We start from the raw sequence: 21,554 nt of genomic DNA on the forward strand, positions 1-21,554 counted from the left end.
AATTCATTAACTAATGGACAATCCCACCACATATGACTGTACGTTCCCATCACTCCACATTTCCTCCAACAATTCTTACTTCCAGATTTTGTAATATGATATAACCTTACAGGTGTATAATACCATTTTTGTACCAACTTCAACCCCTGTTCCTGGATTATCCCAGAGGTCGCAACAAAGGGTCAGCAGACTTCCTCTATAAACATACCACATTTCGCTCTATAAGATGCACCAGACCATAAGACGCACCTAGTTTTTGGAAGAGGAAAACAAGAAATAAGATATTCTGAATCCCAGAAGCCAGGACAGCAAGCGGGAACGCTGCGCAGCGATCCTGCTTGCTGTCCTGGCTTAAGGGATAGCCGCGCGCAGCTTCTCCCAGGCAGTGGGATGAAGGCTTCCACTGCCTGGGAGAGGCTGCGTGCGGCTAAGGCTCCCCAAAGAGCCGCCCTCCCTTTAAAGAGTGTGCGGAGTGTGTATGCGGCTCCTAGGCGCTTTTCCCCGAAGATCCGCACACACGCTCCGCGCGGCTCTTTAAAAGGTGTGCTGAGCAGAGCCTCCCACCTGCATTTGCTCCGTAAGACGCACACACATTTCCCCTTACTTTTTAGGAGGAGAAAAGTGCGTCTTATAGAGCGAAAAATACGGTGCTTGAGCTCTGAGAGGAGGGCAGGCAGGGAGGCTGCACCTGGGCTCATCTCCCACAACAAATGAAACAAAGCGATCCTCTCATTTCCCATCCACCCCTTCATTCATTCATTCATTCATTCATTCATTCCATCCATCCTCTCCTTTCACTGTGCATTTTTCTTGTTCTTGAGGCTCAAGATCACCTGATCATATGCACTTTCTCCAAGCCCATTTTGATCTTCCACGGGGGCATAAGCTGCCGCCATCTTAGGCACAGAGTAGTCATCCAAGCTTGGGTTGTAGGGGTATTCGTGGCCAATAGGGTCCTCGGGAGTGGCCTGCACCTTCCAGGCGTCCCCTGTAAACTCCTGAGGCTCATCGTACACCAGGTGGGCCACAGCCTCTGGGTCATCATAGATGTGGTGCAGCCCCAGAGAGGCAGGGGACAGGCCCAACCCTCTGGTGCTGGCATGCAGGCCTGCTGCCCCCGGTGGCTCCTCGGTGGTAGGCAAGGGGAAACAGCTGCCACCTGAGCTTCCCAACGACTTGGAGATGGCATCAAATGGCTCCGAGTACTCAGACATTGATTCCTGCTGGGGTTTTCGCCTGGGGTGGGCATCAGACCCCTCCATGTAGGGGCAGTTGGTGCTGGAGAGAGGGCAGCTGGCCGTGGGCTTGACTAACCTGCCCTTCGCTGGTCTTCCTTGCCAGGTGGACTCGAAGGAGAGGGATTTGGTGCCCGCAGTACGGAATGACTGCCCTTCTACCAGCCCAGTGGCTTTTGCCCCCTGGGCACCTTCGTCAGGCTTGGCTGGACTGGCGGCCCCGGCAAGAAGGGTGGCACCTGAAGATGCACTGGTGGAGTTCCTCTGAGCATTGATGGCACCTTCAATGACCTGGATGATCTCGCTGCCCTGCTTGGTGGCAAATTCAAAGCTGCCTTCGCCAGAGGCACATCTCCGCCCAGCTTCAAAGGAGAAGATGGCCTAGAAGAAGAAACACAAGGTCTCCTGGGGTCAGTCTGTAGGGAAGGACAAGTGGCCCAACAGCTTGAAATGCTCCTCTCTGCTGGGCAAAGTCAGGTGAGGCCCATCAAGGTAAGCAGAGAGTCAATGGGACCAGGAGGCTGAGACCTGGGAGCTCCATAACAATTCTCCATCTTCTAAGAACTTAGGAAGAGCCTGCTGGATCAGGCCAGGGACCCATCTAGTCCAGCATCCCCTTCTCACAGTGGTCAACCTGATACCTCTATTAGGAAACCAGCAAGCAGGATTTGAGCCCAAGAACCACACCACCTGTGGTTTCTGGCAACTAGTATTCATCAGCATTGCTGCCTCCAATTGAGGAGGCAGAACAGAGCCACCATGGCTGGTAGCCATTGATAGCCCTCTCCTCCAATGAATTTATCCAATACTCTTTAAAAGCTATGCAAGTTGGTGGCCCTCACTGCTTCCCGTGGGACTTAAAATGCTCCTCTCTGCTAGGCAAAGCCAGGTGAGACTTAGGACCGCCACGGTTGGGTGGCAGATATTAGGCAGGACCAGGAAACTGTGAGGTGGGAGTTTCCATCACAGCCCTCCATCTTCACATCTGGTTCAGCCCCAAGACTGGTCTTGGTTCAGCCCCTAGAGAACTCAAACATAGAATTGTAGAGCTGGAAGAGGCCCAATGGGTCATCTAATCCAAACCCCTGCAATGCAAGACTTACTTCCTCTGCATGGTTCCTTCCCTGGGATTTGGGAAGAGAAGGACTCAGGGCATCCTGCAGGAGGCAGAGTGGAGGGGGGCAGGAAAGCCCCACCCAGCTGACACAAAACTTCCTCCAAAGACAGGAAATGTTTCTGCAAAATCATGTGTGATGGCCTGGGATTCAGACTCAGATGTTGAACCTGAGGGATCCCAGCCTGCACAGGATTCCCCGCCTCCAGAACCAGCTGAGCCGGGGCTGGGGCATGAGCCTGAAGGGTCCTCACCTGTGCTGGGTCCTCAGGTGCAGGCATCAGCTGAGTCTGCTCTGGCTCCTGAGGTGATGGAGGACCCATTGCCTGCAGGTGCTCCACTCTCAGCCCCGTCAGAGGAAGCTGAGGTTGCCTCTGGGTCCGGTAACCCTCCAGCCTCTCCTGAGCTGCAGAGGCTCAGGGCAGAGAGGCGGAGGGAACTAAGTTCCCACAGGAGGAGTGCTCGCCTCCAGGCCAGGAGAGGCGAGTCACCAGAGGATCGGGGCCGCCATATGCCTCGGGGCAGATAAAAGCCGGCCAGCCCCAGTTCCAAGTTGTGGGAGCAATGTTGTTGGTTGCTAGTTCCTGCCTGAACCCTGTCCTGCTTTCCTGCCTGAGCTCCTGACCCGCCCTGGCTCCCTGCTTGCTTGCCTGTCCCTGACTTCATCCGACCCCCTGCCCTGCACCCAGCTTCAGCTACTACGGACTGCCTCCACGTTGCACCTTCAGCCACGGACCGGACTTGGACCTCGTCTCTCGGGTAACCCACAGGACCAGCACATCATGATTCCCCCACTACCACCCATTTCACAGACTTGGCTCCTATCTCAGCTCCTTCCTCCGCTTCCCCAGGGGCGTACCATCTCCTACTGCCGCCCAAGGTGGGTGCACACTGTCAGTGGAAAACCAGGTGAGCAGAACAATCCTCCCTCCCTTAAACAGCCAGGAAGGAACAGCAAGGAGGCAGGCAATGGAAACACATCTGGAAAGGAGGCACATCTGAGAGGCATGGTCAGCGGAAAGGAGGCAGTACCAGGCCACTGGCAACTTCCTATCCACACCACGAAGTCTGCTTAGGAACAGCAACTGTCTGGCATTGCACACCTGAAATGTGCTGCACCGGAGACAAACACCCCACAGCCATTACCTTGTCATGACCGAATCTCCGCAGGAACTTGTACGGCCAGGTGTAGATCACTTCCCCCGCTTGCTTGTCCCGCAGCTCTAAGGCATCCGCTTTGGCACAGAGAAAGAACATGCCCCAGATCTGACAGCGCTCAGAGGCCTCGGTTGCCCTCACGGCCACGGGAAACTGCCTCTCAGCAGCTGGAAGGAAACATAAGAACTTAAAAAGATCTTGGCTGCGGTATCAGGCCAGTGGCCCATCTAGTCCAGCGTCCTGTTCTTACGGTGGCCAACCAGATGCCCTAATGCAGGCATAGGCAAACTCGGCCCTCCAGATGTTTTGAGACTACAATCCCCATCATCCCTGACCACTGGTCCTGTAAGCTAGGGGTGGTGGGAGTTGTAGTCCCAAAACATCTGGAGGGCCGAGTTTGCCTATGCCTGGACTAGTGGGACACATGCAACTGGTATTCAGAAGCACTACTGCCTCGGACAAGGGAGGTAGGCATAGCCATCGTGGCAAGTGGCCCCCATTCTTTCCCTGTGGCAGCACCCAAACTTTGGAACTCCCTGCCTATTTACACGGGGCAGGTGCCTTCTCTGTGCTCCTTCTTGGCGCCTGCTAAAAAACACTTTTGTCTAGAGAAGCCTGCCCAGACATGTAGTATTCTGCTGTATGTTTTAGTTAACTGCTGAGTTTATCTTCTGAATGTTTTTAATAGGTTTTTTTTTTTATTGCTTTATTCTCTTTGCAAATCTGCTTTGAAATGTTTTCTCCGTCTTTTTTACAATTGAGCAGTGCATAAATTTAATGAAATAAAATGGAATTCCGTGTCAACGCAGGCTTCTTTCCAATGTCCTGCCCCCAGCCCGCTTTCTAAGGTGCAGGTTCCGCCCAAGGACACTGAAGGTGTTGTCAACAAAAATTGGCCTTATACTTCCGGTCGGTGCCAGCGCTTAATGGCGGTCCTACCTCCGAGCTCCGGAGAAGGACTGCTTCGCAAGTTCGGGTCTTACCCGCTACGGCGAGCGGGGGACCCCTAAAATCTCAGGCGCTGAAGCCTGAGAACAAGGAGACTCGGTGGGCACCTTTGCGCCCCCCGGTACCGTGAAAGAGCCTTTTTAAAGGCTACGGATCGACATCGGGAGTGAGCGCGGTGCTGAGAGTCGCTACCCAGCCTGCGAAGTGAAGCCGCGTCGCCATAAGCGGAGAGCGCCGATTCCTTCCTGAAAAGAAAATTTGGACTGATTCCTCGTGAGTAAGAGCTGAAAAATATTCGGGACTTTTTAAAATTTGAAAATTGGGCTAAAAGCGGGGAGATTAAATTCAAGGAAGTCTGCCTCCCCTCGACTGCATGAAAGTGAAAGCAACGGAACTTTAAACCTGCATCCGTTGAAACTTACTTTTTATTTAATTAAACCGGACATTTGGACCTTGGATCTCCCCTCTAGCCAGTAGGGCAGAGGGGAGGTGAAAGAAACTGAATTAACTGCATGATCCATTTGAAGCAAAAACCCTCTGCTGTCTCATTTATTAAAGTACGAAGCGGTCTGCCTTTCAGGATAATAGGACACTGATCTGACTTTCCCCTGCAAAAGTGACACTGTGATACAAAGTTTAAATTGTGTTTGGCTACAGTACATTATAAGAAGAAACAGTGTAAATTGGGTGACTGCAGCAGTTGGTAGCTATAAGCCTCAAGTTATATTTATTTTAGCCGTGTTTTACATCTTTGGATATACTCCTTTGTCTTCTGTATCTGGACATTTTGCTCTTTGGCCATTTTGACTTGCTCCCCCTAGAGGGTAAAGTAAAGTAAAGTTTGGGAAGACACAGGACTGTGGAATTTTCCAGCAGGGAACAGCTCCCGTGGGAAACGACCTTGACTTTGATATGAGTGGCTCACAAGAAGAGATAATTACAAGGGCCAAAACCAAGCAACAACATCAACAACAGCTGCAGCAGCAACATACAAAGAAAAGAGGCTCAATTTCAGGCATAACTGCTGGACCAGCAGGAACAACAGGACAGGAAAAAGGGACAGCTGCTCCTATGGATGCTGTGACAGAAGCCCTGCTTAAAATTAATCAATCTTTGGAGTCCCTGACAAAACAGACTTCAGAAAATACACAAAAATTATCAGAAATATCATTAAGATTAAACCAGAATACAGAGTCTATAAATAAACTTGTAGAGGAAAACGCTACCACGCGTAAAATTGCCGAAGACGCTAAAGCTGTTGCTGGAGACACACAAGAGAAACTAGAGCCGATTGCTAAGAAGGTCTACGAGCACGATGCAACTCTGGCCTTGTGGGAATTACAGAGAAAAGAGAGAAATTTGAAATTAAGGTTAATTCCAGAGAACGAAAGAGACAACCTTGCGGAATTTCTGACACGGGAGTTTGTTGACTGCTGGGATCTCGAGGAAGACGAATTTAAAATTACAACAGCTTTCAGATTGGGCAAAAAGCAGGAAAGAAAGACCCCAAGAGATTGTCTGATTACATTTAGATCTAAGGAGGAAAGAGACAAAATATTAGGACTGCACTTTGAAAAGGCCCTGCAAATTGGAAACTCAGCTATACAGATCTTCAAAGACATACCAAAATATATTTTGGATTTAAGAAACTTTTACAAGGACTTGGCCCTTCTGCTAAAGAAAAACACTATCCGCTTCAGGTGGGAATTCCCACAAGGACTGTCATTTGACTACAAGGGAAAGAAGGTGAAAATAAAGACAATTCAAGACAAGGACAAATTTCTGGCAAGATATCAGGAGGATCTGCAGAAGGGGACTGTGGACGTACTGGCAGAACAGAGGAGAGCACTAGACATTCTGAGTCTTTCGTTTGGACAAAAACCACCACCATCAGAAGAAGAGCAACAACTCGGAGCTGTTGGAGGAGCTCCAGGAAAATAACAAGATGGCTCTGCAATTCCTTAGCTGGAATTGTAATGGGCTCAATGGGCCTTTGAAGAGAAGACAAGTATTTCATATCTTGAACAGAGAACAACTGGATTTGATATGCCTACAAGAAACTCACATAACTAGAGCCCACAGGAGACTACTTTCAAATAAAAGATTAGGACAAGAATTTATTTCTTCAGACAAAGTCAAGAAAAGAGGAGTCGTAATATATGTGAAAGAGAAATGGGCTCCAAAAATGATATTCAAAGATGAACAAGGGAGATATTTGGCTGTGGAGATACAAGTACAAGGAGAAAAACTCTTAGTTGTTGGAATTTATGCACCAAATGAAGGCAAATCTGACTTCTTTAAGAGGCTTCATGAAACCTTGACGGACTATCTGGATTACAATATGATAATTATGGGAGACATGAACGGCGTGGTCTCCACTAATATGGACAAGGCACAAAGATTAGCAATTAGTAAGGAAGGGAGACTTCCTAAGACTTTCTTTGAAATGACTGAAAATATGGATTTGATAGATATATGGAGAACAAGGAACCCTCTGGAGAGAGAGGGAACCTTTTTCTCCCAAGCAATGATGACCTGGACCAGAATTGACCAAATCTGGATTACTAGTGGCATGGCTCCAAAGATTAAGAAGGTAGAAATCTGCCCAAAAACTTGCTCCGACCATAACGCCGTGAAGATGGAAATGAAACTTACAACAACTGGTCAATTTAGATGGAGAATGAATGACACCCTCTTTCGAGACAGGGAGATCCTTATGAAGGCCGAAAAAACTTTAAAAGACTATTTTGAAATAAATTTGAGGACTGATGTCGAGAAAAGAGTGATCTGGGACGCAAGCAAAGCGGTGATGCGAGGCTTTTTGATTCAACAAAACTCAATAAAGAGGAAAAAACAAAATGAGAAGAAAGAAAAGATTTTGGAAAAGATAAAGGAAGGAGAGAAAAAATTAAGAATAAAACCAAAGTCCCAGGAGATTTTAAGAGAGATCAAGTTATATCAAACACAATATATGGAATTGATGAACCTAGAGATTGAATGGAAGATAAAGCAGATGAAGCAAAAGACATTTGAATCAGCAAATAAATGTGGCAAACTTCTGGCATGGCAACTGAAGAAAAGGCAGAAACTAAATACAGTTACAAGCCTAGAAGTGGATGGAAAGAATATATCCAAACCCAATGAAATTAGAAATTGCTTCTTGAGTTACTTTAAAAAACTTTATACTCAAGGCCCGCAAAATGAAGAAGATATAGATAAATTCCTTGATAAACATGGATTACAAAAAATTTCTCATCAAAGTAAGATCGATCTGAACCAGAGAATAACAGAACAAGAGATAGAGGCTGCCATTCAGAATATGCAACTGGGCAAATCTCCAGGACCAGATGGATTGACTTCAAGATACTACAAGTCACTGAAGGAATGGTTGATTCAACCACTAAAAGAAGTCTGTAATGAGATCCTTGAGGGGAAAAAGACACCTGAATCGTGGAAAGAAGCATATATTTCACTCATACCAAAGACAGAGACTGAAAAGACTCAACTGAAGAACTACCGCCCAATATCACTACTTAATGTGGATTACAAAATTTTTGCAGACATTTTGGCAAAAAGATTTAAAAAAGTGTTGATGGAGAAGATTCATAGGGACCAAGCAGGCTTTCTCCCTAAAAGACACCTAGCAGACAATGTAAGGAATGTGATAGACATTTTGGAAAAGCTAGAGGTGAACATAAACACTAAAGCAGTATTGATCTTTGTGGACGCGGAGAAAGCCTTTGACAATATTTCTTGGAGTTTTATGATAAAGAATCTTCATGGGATGGGGGTAGGTCAAGGTTTTGAGAATGGTATGGCTGCAATATACTCCGAACAAAAAGCTAAATTGATTGTAAATAATGTAGTGACGGAGGAACTTAAGATAGAAAAAGGAACACGACAGGGGTGCCCAATTTCCCCATTACTTTTTATTTCAGTCCTGGAGGTGTTGCTGAATATGATAAGGGAAGACCAGCAGGTCAAAGGAGTGCAGGTCGGAGCTAAACATTACAAGTTAAGAGCGTTTGCAGATGACCTAGTATTGACTTTGCAAGAGCCAAACACTAGTACGAAAAGGGTTTTAGAAATAATCCAACTGTTCGGCCAGGTGGCCGGATTTAAGTTGAATAAACAAAAAACCAAAGTCTTAGGAAAAAATTTAACAGATACAGAAAAGGAGAAGTTTCAAGAGGAGACAGGGTTGACACTGGTTAAGAAGGTGAAATACCTAGGGGTCTATTTGACATCTAAAAATGTGAATTTGTATAAAGACAATTACGAAAAATGTTGGTCAGAAATCAAAAAAGATCTAGAAATATGGTCAAATTTGAAATTGTCAATGTTAGGCCGAATTGCTGTGATTAAAATGAATGTATTGCCTAGAATGTTATTTTTGTTCCAGACCTTGCAGATTCTGGATAAGATGGAGTGTTTTAAGAGGTGGCAGAAAGATATCTCGAAATTTGTCTGGCAGGGCAAAAAGCCCAGAATCAAATTTAAGATATTGACAGATGCTAAAGAAAGAGGGGGTTTTGCCCTGCCGGACTTGAAACTGTACTATGAGGCAGCAGCATTTTGCTGGCTGAAAGAATGGATGCTCCTCGAAAATACAGACATCTTAGATCTGGAAGGTTTCAATAATGCTTTCGGTTGGCATGCATATCTATGGTATGATAAAGTCAATAGTGCCTTTAAGAATCACATTGTTAGAAAAGCATTGTTTAATGTTTGGATAAGATACAAAGATCTGTTGGAAAACAAAACCCCTAGATGGGTCTCACCAGTGGAGGCCAAGGCAGTGAAGAAACTCAATATGGAGGTCGGATGGCCGAAGTATTGGGAAATCTTGGAACAAGATGGAGATAAGTTCAAATTGCAAAGTTATGAGAAACTGAAGCACAAGGTACAAAATTGGTTTCAATACCATCAAATAATGGAATTTTTCAAACAGGACAGGAAAATTGGCTTCCAGATGGAAAAATCAAAATTAGAAACCGAATTGTTAGAACCCAGTACTAAGAATTTATCTAGAATGTATAACTTGTTGCTGAAATGGAATACACAGGATGAAACAGTCAAATCAGCTATGATTAAGTGGGCACAGGATGTCGGTCATAACATCATGTCAGATGACTGGGAATGGTTATGGAACACCGGTATCAAATTTACGGCGTGTAATGCCTTAAAGGAAAATATTATGAAAATGGTATACAGGTGGTACATGACCCCAGTCAAACTGGCAAAAATTTATCATCTGCCCGATAACAAATGTTGGAAATGTAAAGAGACTGAAGGTACCTTCTATCACCTTTGGTGGACATGCCCGAAGATTAAGGCTTTCTGGGAAATGATCTATAATGAAATGAAAAAGGTACTTAAATGTACTTTTCCTAAAAAAACAGAGGCCTTTCTCTTGGGCATTGTCGGCCAATTGGTGCCAAAGAGGGACAGAACTTTCTTTATGTACGCTACAACAGCAGCAAGAATAGTCATCGCAAAATATTGGAAGACACAAGATCTACCCACTCTGGAAGAATGGCAGATGAAAGTGATGGACTATATGACATTGGCCGAGATGACAGGCAGAATCCGTGACCAAGGAAAAGAGACGGCGGAAGAAGAATGGAGAAAATTCAAAAGTTATCTTAAGGACTATTATAAACTTAATGAATGTTAGAGTGTTGTGGTTTTCAGGAACAAAGGGGTACAGTGATATAAGGTCAGAATATAGAGATGACTAAGATGACAGAGGTTGGAAAGTAATAATTGGGAGTTGCTATAAAATTATGGACATTGGGATGCAGAAAGGGGGGGTATGGGGAAGTCCCAGAAAAGAGGTTTATGGAAATATGTTATGAAATTATACGTGTATGTTTGTCTTTTTGAGTGTTTGTTTGTTATCTAAAATTCTGTAAAACTAATAAAAATTTATAAAAAAAAAAAAAAATTGGCCTTATTCCCTTATGGGGTACACAAGAGCTCTTATAGAGTCCTTTGTAGGTTCTCCATCAGTAGGAGAAAATAACAGAGGCCAGCCAGAGAATATTGAGAAGCTAGTGAGCCTGATCTTTATTAAAGCTGTTGCAACAGGGTGATCCCCTCACACGCAGGAGGATGGAGGAGGACCCAGAACAAAGGTGTGCCTGCCCTTATATAGACTATTGGAATTGCCCACCCTCAATTGCCCACCCTCAAACTCCACATCACCCCCAGAAACATCATACATACATCACAGAAGGGGGCGGTCTAAAACAGAATCCTGAGTGTGTTGTTTATCTCCTGTCTGGCAGGTTATTAAAGGTAAAGGGACCCCTGACCGTTACGTCCAGTCATGGACAACTCTGGGGTTGCGGCGCTCATCTCGCTTTACTGGCTGAGGGAGCCGGCGTACAGCTTCCAGGTCATGTGGCCAGCATGACTAAGCCGCTTCTGGCGAACGAGAGCAGCGCACGGAAATGCCATTCACCTTCCCACCGGAGCAGTACCTATTTATCTACTTGCACTTTGACGTGCTTTCGAACTGCTAGGTTGGCAGGAGCAGGGACCGAGCAATGGGAGCTTCCGTCGCTGGGATTCAAACCTTATAACTACTTAATTCCTGAATCCAGGTCTCAGGCTCACCCTATTCACACCTTAAATGTGTCCTTAAAGCAGGATTTGTGAGCACAGAGACAATGGGCAGGTTTTTTTCAGTTCTTCCCTCCTTGCAGAGAAACGTTTGGTCAGTTTGGGAGAGTCAAAATGGTTTCAGGACTGTCTTCCTGTACTGTTTCAGACATGCGGTTTATGTATTTACGCACGAGTTTGCCTTGTACATTTAATTTATATATTTGAGACCTTAAATTCTTATAACAAGGACAAGTGGGGGGAGGGAGGAGGGCAGGAAATGGGGAAGGGACGATAAGTGCCTGGGGACTATCAGGCAGCCGTATCGGTGTGAGCCCTCCACGGCCCGCAAAACCACAGTCAGGAAGAGGGCAAGCGAGAGCTAAGGCGGAGGCAGATTTTCCATGACGCCGCCTCGGTCGGAGTGAGCACTTTACATGCCAGTTCTTGGAAGACAGGCTCCACTGTGGTGCACGCTGCATGCATGCCTGTTGTTGTTGTCGTTTAGTCGTTTAGTCGTTTCCGACTCTTCGTGACCCCCGGACCAGAGCACGCCAGGCACCTCCTGTCTTCCACTGCCTCCTGCAGTTTGATCAAACTTATGCTGGTAGCTTCGAGAACACTGTCCAACCCTCTCGTCCTCTGTCGTCCCCTTCTTCTTGTGCCCTCCATCTTTCCCAACATCAGGGTCTTTTCCAGGGAGTCTTCTCTTCTCATGAGGTAGCCAAAGTATTGGAACCTCAGCTTCAGGATCTGTCCTTCCAGTGAGCACTCGGGGACGATTTCCTTCAGAATGGATGCATTTGATCTTCTTGCAGTCCATGGGACTCTCAAGAGTCTCCTCCAACCAGCACCATAATTCAAAAGCATCAATTCTTCGGCGATCAGCCTTCTTTATGGTCCAGCTCTCACTTCCACACATCACTAGCATACATGCCTAGCCCCCACCTTTGAGCACAGAGTCTTGGTTCAAATGTTGGAGCTCTAAGAGTAGTGCTGGGCAGCTGGAGTTGGAGAGCTGATCCTTTCGGTCTTTCCCCCGACACAGAATCATGGAATTGTAGAAGTGGAAAAGACCGCGGCAGCGCTCAGCTCCCAGCCTGTTCCTGCTTTCTTCGGATCTCCCTGCCTCCCTCCCGCTTAGGTCAGCTTCTTTTGCGTATTGACTTTGCTATGGATTTCATTTGGTTGCCTTGGTTGCCCAAGGGGCCCGGTAGGACTTTTTTTTTATCCATTTGGCAAATTGGCACCAGCCTCTTGGTTTTCTCGCCTGCCTCGTAGCAATTTGTCACAGCTTTCTGGTATTGGCGGTTAAGCATTGGAATATGTGTGCTGTGTTGGAGGATTGGGTATGCGCCATCATCTACCCCTCCTCTTTTGGGTATTCCGTTAAAGGAATCCGGCGGTCGTAGATCCTGTCCGATGCCCTGCTGGTGGCCAGGGCCATGGCACGACCCCCGGTGACGTCATGGGGGAGCTTCCAGTTGTATTTGCATCAACAAGCTCCTCCCATTGGTCCTGTATACCTGAAGGAGCGTCTCCACCCCCATCGCTCAGCCCAGACACTGAGATCCAGCACTGAGGGCCTTCTGGCAGTTCCCTCATTGCAAGAAGTGAGGTTACAGGGAACCAGACAGAGGGCCTTCTCAGTGGTGGTGCCCACCCTGTGGAACACCCTCCCTTCAGATGTGAAGGAAATAAGCAGGTATCTTATCTTTAAAAGACATCTGTTTAGGGAAGTTTTTAATATTTAATGCTGTATTGTTTTTAATACTCAATTGTAAGCCACCCAGAGTGAATGGGAAAACTCAGCCAGATGGGCAGGGTATAAATAATAAATTATTATTATTATTATTATTATTATTATTATTATTATTATTATTATTATTAACCCTGATATGACTCCCGGCTGTGCGGGGTGGAGTCTGGTACAGTGATACCTCGGGTTAAGTACTTAATTCGTTCCGGAGGTCCGTTCTTAACCTGAAACTGTTCTTAACCTGACGCATCACTTTAGCTAATGGGGCCTCCTGCTGCCGCTGCACAATTTCTGTTCTCATCCTGAAGCAAACTTCTTAACCTGAGGTACTGTTTCTGGGTTAGCAGAGTCTGTAACCTGAAGCATATGTAACCCAAGGTACCACTGCATTGCAGTTTCTTACAATGCCTAAGCGAATACTACTCCCATGCTGTAACCAATAAAAGTCCTCGACTCACAACACAAGCACCATCTGTCAATGGCGGCAGCCCCTCCCTCTTGGCTCCCTGCACAACTAGGGGTCTCTTGCTCTCCCCTTCTACCTTTGCAGGTGGTGCTGTACAGGGAATTCTCTGCCATGGAGAGAGCAGTGGGAGACGTGGCCTTGCCCTTCAGGAGTTCCTTCTCCAGCATCACTTTCCAGTCTTCAGTGCTTCTCTAAAACCCAAAGAGAACATATTGTTACCAGAAAACAGCGGGGTGTGTGGCTTCTACAGCCCAGCTCCCCATGAAGGGACTCAAGCGTCCCCCACGGTCCATATCAGAGGAACCTCAAAGAGGAACCTCAGAGAAGCCTCAGCTGAGGCAGGATCCTGTGAAAGCAAGGCAGATCTTTATTTTCCTGTTACAACAAACATCTCTTCCACACCTTAGGTAAGAGGCGAGGACCCTGAACAAAGGTGTGAAAGAACTTTTAAAAGCTTTGGAAATTTCCCAGCCCCTTAGCCAAGGATCACCCAAAAGCATCCTGCACAGGAAAGAGGCCGTCTACAACAGAAATTTGAGAGAGTGGCTTGTCTCCTGTCTGTCAGGCGATCTGATGATGTTTTTTGCTGATGGCCCTATCTTGGTCAGTCTGGGCCATCCTTTTGAAATGGTAAATATCCCGAATCCTTTCACAAATTCACACCTACTGATACAAAGGAAATGCTCTGTTGACTGGTCTGCTCTGCTCAACAGATACTTGCCAGGCCGGTTTTGCAGAGGGATAAGCCCCTTCATTCCAAGCAGTTAGTTGTTTTTCACTTGTAAATCCTGTAAATAAACAATCTAGAAAGGCCTTTTCCTGCTACCAAAGAGAAATATTTGAGGTGAGAGTCCAAATGGCTCCGGGATTGCTCTCCTGCACCATTTGAAATTATGGTTTATGTACCTATGTGTGTGCGCCCACCCTGTGTCTTTATGAACATTTATTTTATTGTTTCGACACCTTAGAATTAGAAGGGTGTGTGCATGCTTTGGTTGTTTCTCACATATCAATACAAATATAAATATAGATCAAGGGAAGTAATAGTGCCACTGTATTCTGCTCTGGTCAGACCTCACCTGGAGTACTGTGTCCAGTTCTGGGCACCACAGTTCAAGAAGGACACTGACAAACTGGAACGTGTCCAGAGGAGGGCAACCAAAATGGTTAAAGGCCTGGAAACGATGCCTTATGAGGAACGGCTAAGGGAGCTGGGCATGTTTAGCCTGGAGAAGAGGAGGTTAAGGGGTGATATGATAGCCATGTTCAAATATATAAAAGGATGTCACATAGAGGAGGGAGAAAGGTTGTTTTCTGCTGCTCCAGAGAAGCGGACACGGAGCAATGGATCCAAACTACAAGAAAGAAGATTCCACCTAAACATTAGGAAGAACTTCCTGACAGTAAGAGCTGTTTGACAGTGGAATTTGCTGCCAAGGAGTGTGGTGGAGTCTCCTACTTTGGAGGTCTTTAAGCAGAGGCTTGACAACCATATGTCAGGAGTGCTCTGATGGTGTTTCCTGCTTGGCAGGGGGTTGGACTCGATGGCCCTTGTGGTCTCTTCCAACTCTATGATTCTATGATTCTATGATTCTATAAGACGAGCCCTCTGCTGGATGGGGCCAAAGGGGGCTTATCTAGTCTGGCATCCTGTCCTCATGGTGACCAAGCGGATGCCTTGCAGCGGTTCTCAACCTGTGGGTCCCCAGATGTTGTTGGACTACAACTCCCATCATCCCTGAGCTCTGGCCTTGCTAGCTAGGGATGATGGGAGTTGTAGTCCAACAACATCTGGGGACCCACAGGTTGAGAACTGCTGCGCTTCAAAGGGAATCCCAGAAGTAGGATATGAACACAACAACAGCCCTCTCCCCTCCTGCAGTTTCCAGCAGTTGGTGTCCAGACGCATTGCTGGCTCCGACTGTGGAGGGCAAAGCACAGCCCCCATAGCTAGGAGCCATCCATATTATTATAAGAATTCTAAGGTCTCAAATATAAAATGAATATTCTTAAATGCACACATATCTACAGTAAATGTATGAACTAAGTGTCTCAAATAGTAAGGGAGAGCAATCCTGAAGCCATTTTGATTCTTCCAATGACCTCAAATATTTCTCTGCAGTGAGGGAGGCAAATGGGGAAAGCCTTCTCATTCTCTTTTCGCTTGCAAATTCTGTCTTTAGGACATATTTGTTTATGAATAGGGTGAGCCTGTGACCTGGACTCAGGAACTAAAGTATTCACAAAAGAATGGCCAGGCTGCCCAGGTAAAACAATCAGCGACCATTATCAGGTATCCTGCCAGACAGGATTTCTGCTGTAGACCACCTCCTTCTGTGATATATGTATGATGTTTTGTGGGGTGGTCTTGGGCAATTTCAAAAGTCTATATAAGGGCTTGGGCACCATTGTTCAGGGTTCTCCCTCTTGTGTGGGGTGAGCGGGGGGGGGGGACCCTGTTGCAACAGTTTAATAAAGTTCAAGCTTACTAGCCGCTTTGCTTCTCAATATACTCTGCTTGGCCTCTGTTATTTTCTCCTACCGATAGGGCTCTATACGGGTTCTTGGATACCCCATAAGGGAAAAGGAGCAGGTTTTTTTCTTTTAACAATAGCCTCTTCCGTCAATTTGTCTAATCCTCTGTTAAAGCCATCTCTGGTTTCCAGTCAGAATCCTCAACAAGTGTTTCCCCTATTTTCCCCAAAATAATGCCACAATGTATGGTTGCATAAGTTTTGTTTAAATCAGTTCTCCAGAGCTTTTGCTTTAATTTAAACAAAACTCGATACATTCCCTAATTCATCTTGCTTTCTTCTTACTCTTGCAAAAAACACAACCCTCCCCTGCAATCTTTCCCTTTAACTGACTAACTTTGTTCTTTATGACATTGTCTGTTGCTGTACACCTGTATTGAAGCTACTGCATGGAACTGTACTAAAAGCTGGTAAGATAAAGGTAAAGGGACCCCTGACCATTAGGTCCAGTTGCAGACGACTCTGGGGTTGCGGCGCTCATCTCGTTTATTGGCCGAGGGAGCCGGCGTACAGCTTCCGGGTTATGTGGCCAGCATGACTAAACCGCTTCTGGCGAACGAGAGCAGCACACGGAAACGCCGTTTACCTTCCCGCCGGAGCGGTACCTATTTATTTACTTGCAATTTGACGTGCTTTTGAACTGCTAGGTTCGCAGGAGCTGGGACCGAGCAACGGGAGCTCACCCCGTCGCGGGGATTCAAACCGCCGACCTTCTGATCGGCCAGTCCTAGGCTCTGTGGTTTAACCCACAGCGCCACCCGCATCCCTAAAAGCTGGTAGTTTTTTAAAATTAATAAAAATTGTGCTCTATTGAAGAAAAAAAAGCAATCTTTGGTTGGGGGTCATCATCACTGCCTCCTGCGACAAGGCATTCCAAAGTTTAACTATATGTGAAGAAGGATTTCATTTCGTCAGTCCTCTGACAGACCATGGGCCAGCGGAAGGCAGTTTCTAAACTGCTACACACACAGGATGATGAGGTGCAGCTTCCCACACCTCCCTCTGCATGAGACATGACCTGTACTACCGAGTGCCATTTTCCTCACAGTGAAAGCAAGCTTGCACAGCTCCAGGATCCAGGCCTCCGCCTCGGCCCTCTCAGCAGCCAGCAGGTAGCATTTCTCGGTGGTCTCCAGGAAGAAAGGCGCTGTCTCCTTGGGGCTGCCGGTCTCTCCACCTGCCTCAGCCACCTGAACACAGTCCTCCAACTTGATGATGCGTCTGCTGCTCTCCCCTTTCTTGGCTTTCTCCGCCGACTCCAGGAGCTCAAGGCGGGCCGGGGCACAGGCACTTTCCCTGTACAGGACAGCCCAGAACTTCCGCCATTTCTGAGGGGGAGAAAAAATGCACAGGAAGGTTTGTTTCTCTAGTCATAAAAAACCTTTGTATACTGCAAAAGCAGAGACATCACCTTGCCGACAAAGGTCCGTATAGTTCAAGCCAGTGGCGTAGCGTGGGTTCTCAGCACCCGGGGCAAGGCAAGTAATTTGCGCCCCCTAACCCGTGGATTTTAGCACTCGAGTCTCTTCCGCGCGCCCCCAGATGTTGCGCCAGGTGCGGCAGGCCCCCCCTGCACCCCCCACGCCACGCTACTGCTCCTACCACAAGTCTTCAGAACAGGCTGGCGCGGGGAGAAGGTCTCTCCGCCCCACCGCCAGGCTTCGGAGGAGGTCCGAGGACAGTGGGGAAGACGCGCTGCGCTTCCCCGCTGTCCCGGAGATTTCCCTATGGACTTTTGTCTTGCAAAGGGCCGACCAAACGCGCCCCCCCCCAATGTTGCGCCCGGTGCTGCTGGCACCCCTGGCACCCCCCACACTACGCCACTGGTTCAAGCTCTGGTTTTCCCAGTAGTGATGTATGGAAGTGAGAGCTGGACCATCAAGAAGGCTGATCGCTGAAGAATGGATGCTTTTGAATTCTGGTGCTGGAGGAGACTCTTGAGAGTCCCATGGACTGCAAGAAGCTCAAACCTCTCCATTCTTCAGGAAATCAGCCCTGAGTGCTCACTGGAAGGACAGATCCTGAAGCTGAGGCTCCAATACTTTGGCCACCTCACGAGAAGAGAAGACTCCCTGGAAAAGACCCTGATGTTGGGAAAGATGGAGGGCACAAGAAGGGGATGACAGAGGACGAGATGGTTGGACAGTGTTCTCGAAGCTATCAGCATGAGTTTGACCAAACTGCGGGAGGCAGTGGAAGACAGGAGTGCCTGGTGTGCTCTGGTCCATGGGGTCACGAAGAGTCAGACACAACTAAACGATTAAACAACAACAACAATGTTTGAAAGAAGTGCTAAGGTATTTAAGCCCTGTGTTCAGCTCCTGCCTATGGAAAGGCTGGGCTCTATCCAGCCTGATCCTTAAAAGACTCAGGGCGCAGCCTGCGCGTTGAAGAAATTCGCCTGTTTTCTTTCTCTTCATTAAGAGTATTTTTCATTTGCCCTTTATCAAGCAATTCCCTGGGTGAGTTACAATAATTTATACATTCGGAGGCAAACTGGGGCCAAATTTCAGAGGGAGCAGAGCAATTTTTAAAGGGTTTTAAAAGGACGGGAGAGGCAAGATATCTGGAGCCTGGTGGAAGTGATCCCTGAGCTTCTAGCCTAAAGCAAAAAAGGAGGTTCGAGGCTGGAGAAAGACCAGCTGGCCTTCGTTTTTGCTAAATTGTATTAATTTATTAACAACAACAACAAGTGCAAGCATAACAAAAACAAAAAGGAATACATAATGTAAACCATAAAGCATCACAGCCTGTAAGGACAAAAATACACAGATCCAGCAGAGCTGCAAAGGAATAATAAAGTATTAACTCATACAAAGGTTCCATTTACAAATCATAAATATGTGTAAATATAAAAGCATTCCCCACTTGTGAGTTCCATCATTATTGAGACGAAAGTTCTAGTCTTAAATGTCTGAGCCAGACATTTACCTACACTGGTGGCAGTGCCGAAGTTACGTATAAGCTAAACAAGCTATAGCTTAGGGCCCCATTCTCTCGGGGGGGCCCCCAAAAATAAAGGAAAAACAACAACTGGATGTACATTTCCAAAATATAAGATAAAAAAACAAATAAAATAAAACCTACATACAGCAACAGTGTTTTGTGTTGTGTAGGCTCCTATGATGTAAGTAATGGGCCCCTCCTGCTCACTAAAATATCACTGGTTTGCTCATTTCTATATCAATTACTTTGAAAAAATACATATTTTGGTATGTGCAAATGGCTTTAGATACCTATTAGGTCCATAAATTACCATATAGCATATATTCAACACAAAAAACAGCGACAATTTGTTGTTGACAAAGGACAGCTGGACATATAAAGGGCCCCATTACCTTCAATAGCTTAGAGCCTCATCTAATCTAAATCCGGCCCTGGGTAGAAATGTATATGATTGACCACAACTCTCAGATTTGGCATAAGAAATGACATAATGCTCCCTGTCTCTCTTTCTATATATATATATTCACACTCTGCCCTTTAGATACTTTTAGTTTATGATGTATCTATTCAAGAAGGGCAATTTGCCAAACCCTTGGACACCAGCAATCCAAATTCTTAAGATGAAAGGCCTTACAGAGTTTGTCAATTCAGCCCTGAGCTGCTGTTAGGAGAGATGAGAAATCAGTTCTTTGCTTTTCAAATCCTGTTTGGTTTCCAGAGACAGGTTCAACAGAGCCAGGTGCAAAAATGGAACAATAATTTCTTTGGGTATCTCGAAATCAAAGAAAGGCTCTGCTAAAGAGAATTCATTAATACATGAAACATTATTAAAAAAACAACAAAAATTACTATCTAAAATGTACAGTGGTGCCTCGCAAGACGAAATTAATCCGTTCCGCGAGTCTCTTCGTCTTGCGGTTTTTTCGTCTTGCAAAGCACGGCTATTAGCAGCTTAGCGGCTATTAACGGCTTAGCGGCTAAGCGGCTTTAAGAAAAAGGAAACAAACTCGCAAGAACTCGCAAGACGTTTCATCTTGCGAAGCAAGCCCATAGGGAAATTCGTCTTGTGGAATGACTCAAAAAACAGAAAACTCTTTCGTCTTGCGCGTTTTTCGTCTTGCGAGGCATTCGTCTTGCGAGGTAGCACTGTATAACCTTTTGCTAGATTTGTACATGATTGACATGGAAGTGAAAGAGACAATGATTAAATGGACACAAGACTTCGGCCACACAATGTATTTAGAGCAAAGGGAGAAACTTTGGCAGGAAGATATAAGGTTTACTGCCTGTAGTACAATAAAAGAAAATTTCATCAAAATGTTCTACAGGTGGTATTTAACACCAGTCAAATTAGCAAAAATCTATAAACTGAAATCCAACCTCTGTTGGAAATGCAACAAGGAAGCTGGTACAACAAAGCATATGTGGTGGAGTTGCACCCCGATTAAGTACCTCTGGGGAGAAATACATGAGGAGTTGAAAAAAATGCTTAAAATCCCATTAACGAAAAAACCAGAGGCTTACCTACTGGGCTTCCTTTTAGGAAAAGAAATACCAGAATCGAAAAAAAGAATTTTCTTATATGCGACCACCACAGCCAGGATAGTAATAGCATCTAAATGGAAAGCTAAAGAACTACCTACCAAGGAGGAATGGCTTCTCAAATTAAATGAATATTTAAAATTGGCTAAATGAACAGCATCCATACGACAGCAATCAAAACAAAAACTAAAAAAAATGAATGGCAATGCTTTGATGATTATATGACAAAATATTGCTCTTAAAAAGACATGCTAATATGCTCAGATTAAGAATGTAAATGCATCAAAACAATAAATTGTTTGGGTATCAAAGAGATCTTAGCGAACACCTTCTTCCAACATTCAGCGAGGAGAAGCCAGTCTTACCTTCCCAAAGGTCTGGTGCTGGAGCAAGTAGAGCAAGCCTTTCTTCACCACTGTCTCTTCCATGGTCAAGGAGGAGCAGCGGCAGCAGCAGGTGGGGACACACAACGTCTCCTTGGCCCCACTCCTGGCCTCTCTGTGGGCGCGCCGCACACTCAGCACTGCTCAACAAGGCTCCGTTTTCCTTCCTCCACCACCCTTTCTCTCTCTTTCTAAAAAGCGTTTTCACGTCAGCTTCCTGTGGTTGCGGTCTCATCGAGAAGGGCAGAAGCTGAAGACACAGATCACTGTGCCATATGTACACAGAGAGAAGTATTTCTCCCTCTCGCTCAGCAGCAGAACTCCTGGACACCCAATGAAGCTGAAGGCTGTAAAATTCAAGGCAGGTGGAAGGTAGTAGGTCTTCATGCAGTGCATACATGTGGCTTAGGGCTTTCGTATCTATGGGACTGCCTCTCCTGGTATGCCCCGCAGAGGACCTTAAGGTCCATGAATAACCATAGTTTAGAGGTCCCGGGCCCTAAGGAAGTCAGACTATCCTCCACCAGGGCCAGGGCCTTCTCAGTGATGGCTCCGAACTGGTGGAATGCTGTGTCCCATGAGACTAGGGCCCTTCAGGATTTAATCTCCTTCCATCAGGCCTGTAAGACAGAGCTATTCTGCCTGGCCTTTAATTTGAATTCAGCCTGATCTTTTATTTTCCTTCCCTTCCCTTCCCCTCCCCTTTTTATGAAGATCACCCACTCTGAGACCCCACAGCAAATTCTCCCCTGGCCTCCTTGCTGGCCCAAGTAGGACCAATTCAGCCAGATAGCCCTGGGGATTATCTGATTGATTTTTGATTTATATTGTTATTCATGTTATTATACTGTATTTTATGCTGC

At 46.2% G+C, this 21,554-nt stretch overlaps 1 protein-coding gene across 1 annotated transcript; it reads right to left on the reverse strand.

Annotated features, from left to right (window-relative positions):
- Positions 1-451: 451 nt before the first annotated feature.
- On the reverse strand, positions 452-21,453 carry DOK2 (docking protein 2). Its single transcript, XM_081203116.1, has 5 exons — positions 20,674-21,453; positions 16,867-17,148; positions 13,363-13,477; positions 3,496-3,674; positions 452-1,616 (listed from the first exon to the last, which is right to left on the reverse strand). Exons 1-5 carry the CDS (start codon positions 20,734-20,736, stop codon positions 795-797), a joined length of 1,461 nt encoding a protein of 486 aa, XP_081059242.1. The 5' UTR covers positions 20,737-21,453; the 3' UTR covers positions 452-794.
- Positions 21,454-21,554: the final 101 nt, after the last annotated feature.

The sequence above is a fragment of the Podarcis bocagei genome, assembly GCF_964188305.1.
Source record: "Podarcis bocagei genome assembly, chromosome: 7".
NCBI classification, from domain to species: domain Eukaryota; kingdom Metazoa; phylum Chordata; class Lepidosauria; order Squamata; family Lacertidae; genus Podarcis; species Podarcis bocagei.